This window comes from Echinops telfairi, unplaced genomic scaffold (assembly GCF_000313985.2).
Source record: "Echinops telfairi isolate 266 unplaced genomic scaffold, ASM31398v2 ScPeMD7_70;HRSCAF=299, whole genome shotgun sequence".
Classification (NCBI taxonomy): Eukaryota; Metazoa; Chordata; class Mammalia; order Afrosoricida; family Tenrecidae; genus Echinops; species Echinops telfairi.
Window position 1 is genome coordinate 65,113,759 of NW_022103968.1, and position 3,765 is coordinate 65,117,523.

General features: G+C 45.7%; 1 protein-coding gene across 1 annotated transcript in view; it reads left to right on the top strand.

Annotated features, from left to right (window-relative positions):
* MCU (mitochondrial calcium uniporter) overlaps window positions 1-3,765 on the top strand; it is a 173,180-nt gene extending 169,415 nt beyond the window's left edge. The window contains exon 8 of the mRNA XM_045291693.1: window positions 1,816-3,765. Coding sequence (XP_045147628.1) covers window positions 1,816-1,893 — 78 coding nt within the window. The 3' untranslated portion in view covers window positions 1,894-3,765. The remainder of the gene's footprint in view (window positions 1-1,815) is intronic.

Consider the following 3,765-nt stretch of genomic DNA (forward strand, 5'->3'; position numbering starts at 1 on the left):
TGCCCTTTATCCTGAATTGTGGGAACAAAAGTTTTTTGTTTGTTTGTTTTTTTATCCAAAGGCAAATTTTATTTCAAAGTACGGCTTTATATATTAAAAAGTTTTTAATTGCCAGAGGTCACTGAGCAATTTTTTTTCCTGAAAAGCCAAATAAGTTTGGAAGCCTAGAAAATGCTTTTTTTTAAGTTTGATATCTTTTCTTTTACATAAAAACTGTTGCTTTCAAACTTCTAGAACCCCCCCCTACATTCTGCTGTCTCCGGTGTTGGTGAATCAGCCCTCCTGTGCAATCTTTGGTGGCTCCAGAGATTTTCCAGAAATCTGGGCTCTCCAAAAACCGTATCTGCCCTGTTTCTAGCAAGCTTTTTAAAGAATGTTTTGGTTGTGCTCTGAATAAGCTTAGCTCCTCTTCCTGCCTTAGCTGAAGTGACTTTGTGTCTTCTGTCACTGTATGTAGTGGATCGTAAGCACCAGAATTTTCTTTGGAACTATTAAATATATAGATATTTTGGCCCCAGCCTAGACCTATTAATCAAACCCCTCGGGTGAGGCTCAAGCACATGTCAGTTTTTTTAAGTGTTGCAGCGGAGTGGACTTCCCTATTTAAAACTCACTGACTAATTTGAAAAGCTTACATAACTACTGGATGAGTAACTAAAATCTTAAGTCGTATTGCCAGAAGAAGCCAGCTCCTAGCACAATCACTATGGGTTCGGTAGGCGCAATTGTACAGCGATAATAAGTAAATATTAAAGTTATAGACAGCATGAGAGATAAAAGAGATATATAGAAATAAATTGAGTCAGACACATTTCCTGGTAGCATTGCTCACCTCAGCCCCGCTTGGCAATTCATGTGGAGAGAGGGGGAAGGGAAGGAGGGCAAGGGAACAAGGGAGAGGGGGAAGAGAGGGGAGTGACCAGGGAGTGAACAGCAAGGAGGTCTGAGAGTCAGAGAGGTCCGAGTCCCGAGAGCTCTATCTTGCTGACCCATGCCTATATACCTTTTGGGGGCATGCCAGCCCACTAATTACAGGTAGAGACATACAGGGAGGGGCTGCCAGCCCACTAATTACAGGTAGAGACATACATCACAGGGAGGGGCTGCACTATAGGTTACACAGCAATGAGGGGGTGGTCTAGGGGATGGTCTCTGGGTCTCCATAGGAACCATTATCAGTAGGGTGAGAACTCCCCTACAGGAGCCTGTCCATTGTCCCCAGAGGCAGGGAGCAGGCCCACCCCTGTGGAGGGATGAGATAGCAGTCTGGCAACTGATTGCCTTCAGTGGGGGGAATGCCTGCACATCTGACCTCCCCGCACATCATATAAATAGAAGTTCGAGTTCCGATCAAAAACTCTCAGGTGTATGTTTCAAACACTCCCCCAAGCCCTTGGACCCTGAGCCCTGCCCTGTTCGTAGCACTGCCTTTTCTGTAGGCTTATGGACAGCTGAAACTGCCAGAGCAGACTTCCAGTTTAAGTCCCCATGACCCCTCCCTGGCTTCCTCAGGAACCCAGGTAGCTTAGTGGTTACCAGTGGGGCTGCTAATCACAAGGCCAGCAGTTTGATACCACCAGCTGCTCCTCAAGAGAAAGAAGAGACTTTCGATTCCCATAAAGAGTTGCAGCCTCTGCAAGAAACCCACAGAAGTAGTTCTACCCTGTCCTGTAGAGTTCGGTTTGCTTTGATCTATCTTCTACAGCGCTCTTCCTCTTAAACAATTGAGATGATCTAAGACTCATGGTAGCAAGACAATTTCTTTTTCAGCACACAGAAAACATCACTTTTTCTAACCTTTGGTTTCTATTTTAGGCAGAAATGGACCTTAGGAGACTGAGAGACCCGTTACAAGTGCATCTGCCCCTTCGACAAATTGGTGAAAAAGACTGAGCTGCAAAGAGCCCTAGAGTTCCGGCAGAAAGAACACCTGTTTATAACTCTTGCCTTTGTAATTAAAGCATTGCAGGTGGAAGCTGGGAGCAACATGGGGGCGGAGAATTTGTACCTTTAATTGAAAGAAACACAAGGAACTTAAGGGGAAAAGGGGTGAATGCTAAACTCTAAGGATCAGGCATGTGGAACCTAAGTCTCAAAGGGCTTCGTGAATACTGTCTTAATCAAGTATCCCGGTTTCTGGACGAGAATGATGCATTTACGCAGTTGGGAGCCTCACAGGGACAGTGATGCTGGGGTGTTTGCTTCGTGCATCTCCTTCGCAGAGTCCGCAGAACAGAACACACCAGCACCCCACTCAGCTCGACCCGTTTTTCCTCTTTCCTTTAACTTTTCTTATTTTTGGTACAAGAGTAAATAAATCTCCCACAAAACAGATCCACAAGCTACATGGAGGCTTCAAAAAGTTCATGGGAAATTCCCTTGGCTTGTATTTCCATCTTCCTCGCTGCTTTTGTAAGCCCCTGATCTGTGGGTGGCCAACAGTCTGAGCTGGATTCATTCACGTGGTTTTTGAGGGCCCAGCCTCTGCGAAGCTACCAGGAATCTCTCCCACTGTGCCCTCTGCCACCCATGCCTCTCGATTACACTAATTTTATCCTGATGATAAGTTGAAACTAACTGGTGGCAGACAAGTGGCACTTCAGATTGTCCCTCGGTCCCTTCGTAAATGTCCGTGTGTCCCAGGGCTCTGGGTCAATATCTGGGAATCATTGGCGACACTGCATGCGATTGTTTTGTTGTTTTTCACTAACTCATCACGGAGGGAGAATTTTCCTCCTTTATTGACCTGCCCCTTCGTTGATCGCCCCTTTCCCCTCCAAACTCTGTAATCAGGGGTGAGGAGGGGAGTGTTCAGCTGTATTTTCAAATCAGGACAATGTAAGGTTTACAGATTGGCTAAAATCATGGCTCTGTAGCCATTTCCGAACCAGAATAATTTCATTGCTGTTAACTGCTTTGTGTGGTCGCATTCCAGGCTAGTCAGATGGCACTGCCTCTTCGGACACACACTTCCTCCTTGTTTGTGAGCCCTCCCGCCTCCAGCTGTCAGTGGTTTTAAATCCAGTATATGGATCTCAAAGGGTGCAATTTCTCTTTCTACAGGAATGCATTTCTAGGACTGACTTTAGCCTACCGTCGCCACCCTGTTTTTCTTATCTTAATTGAGAGAAGAATTACTCTTATACTCTTTCAGAGTGTTTTCTACCATATTTCCAGACAACATCTGCCATCCTGTTTTGCACTACAGTCGGGCGGGATGGGAAGGAGGGACAGGGCTTGCCAGACAGGCGATTGGCTTTTTTCTTTCACATGAGTCATCCCTCCTCAAGGCCAGGTTTTCTCTCTCTTTCCTTCCACCCTTGGGATCATTGTGTATGAAGAGAAACACTTTCAGTGACAAACCCAGACTCCAGGTGCCCTGCAGAGGTTGAAGGCCAGCCAGGATTGCTGCTGCCCACCCCCCACCCCCAACCCCTACCAGGCATGATGGAATGAAAGGGTGCATGGCCCCACTTCCTGCCCTTCCCCAGGGGCTCAGCCCCCTTCCCTCATGACTTTTTTTTTTGAGTTGTATGAATTATTTTTAAACCCTTTGTCCTGTTTGTGCAGGGTTTTTTAAAAGACACAGCACAGTGCAATGAGCAAATCCTTTCAGGGTGTGTGGGAGGGAGGGAGGATTCATGGAGAAAAGCCCTTTAAACAAATAGCAAATACTGAACATGTGTAAAATCCTGTATCATTTATGAAATATGTATAAAAAGCAATGTACCTTCTGGAACAATAAATACTTATTCAATTTTTGAA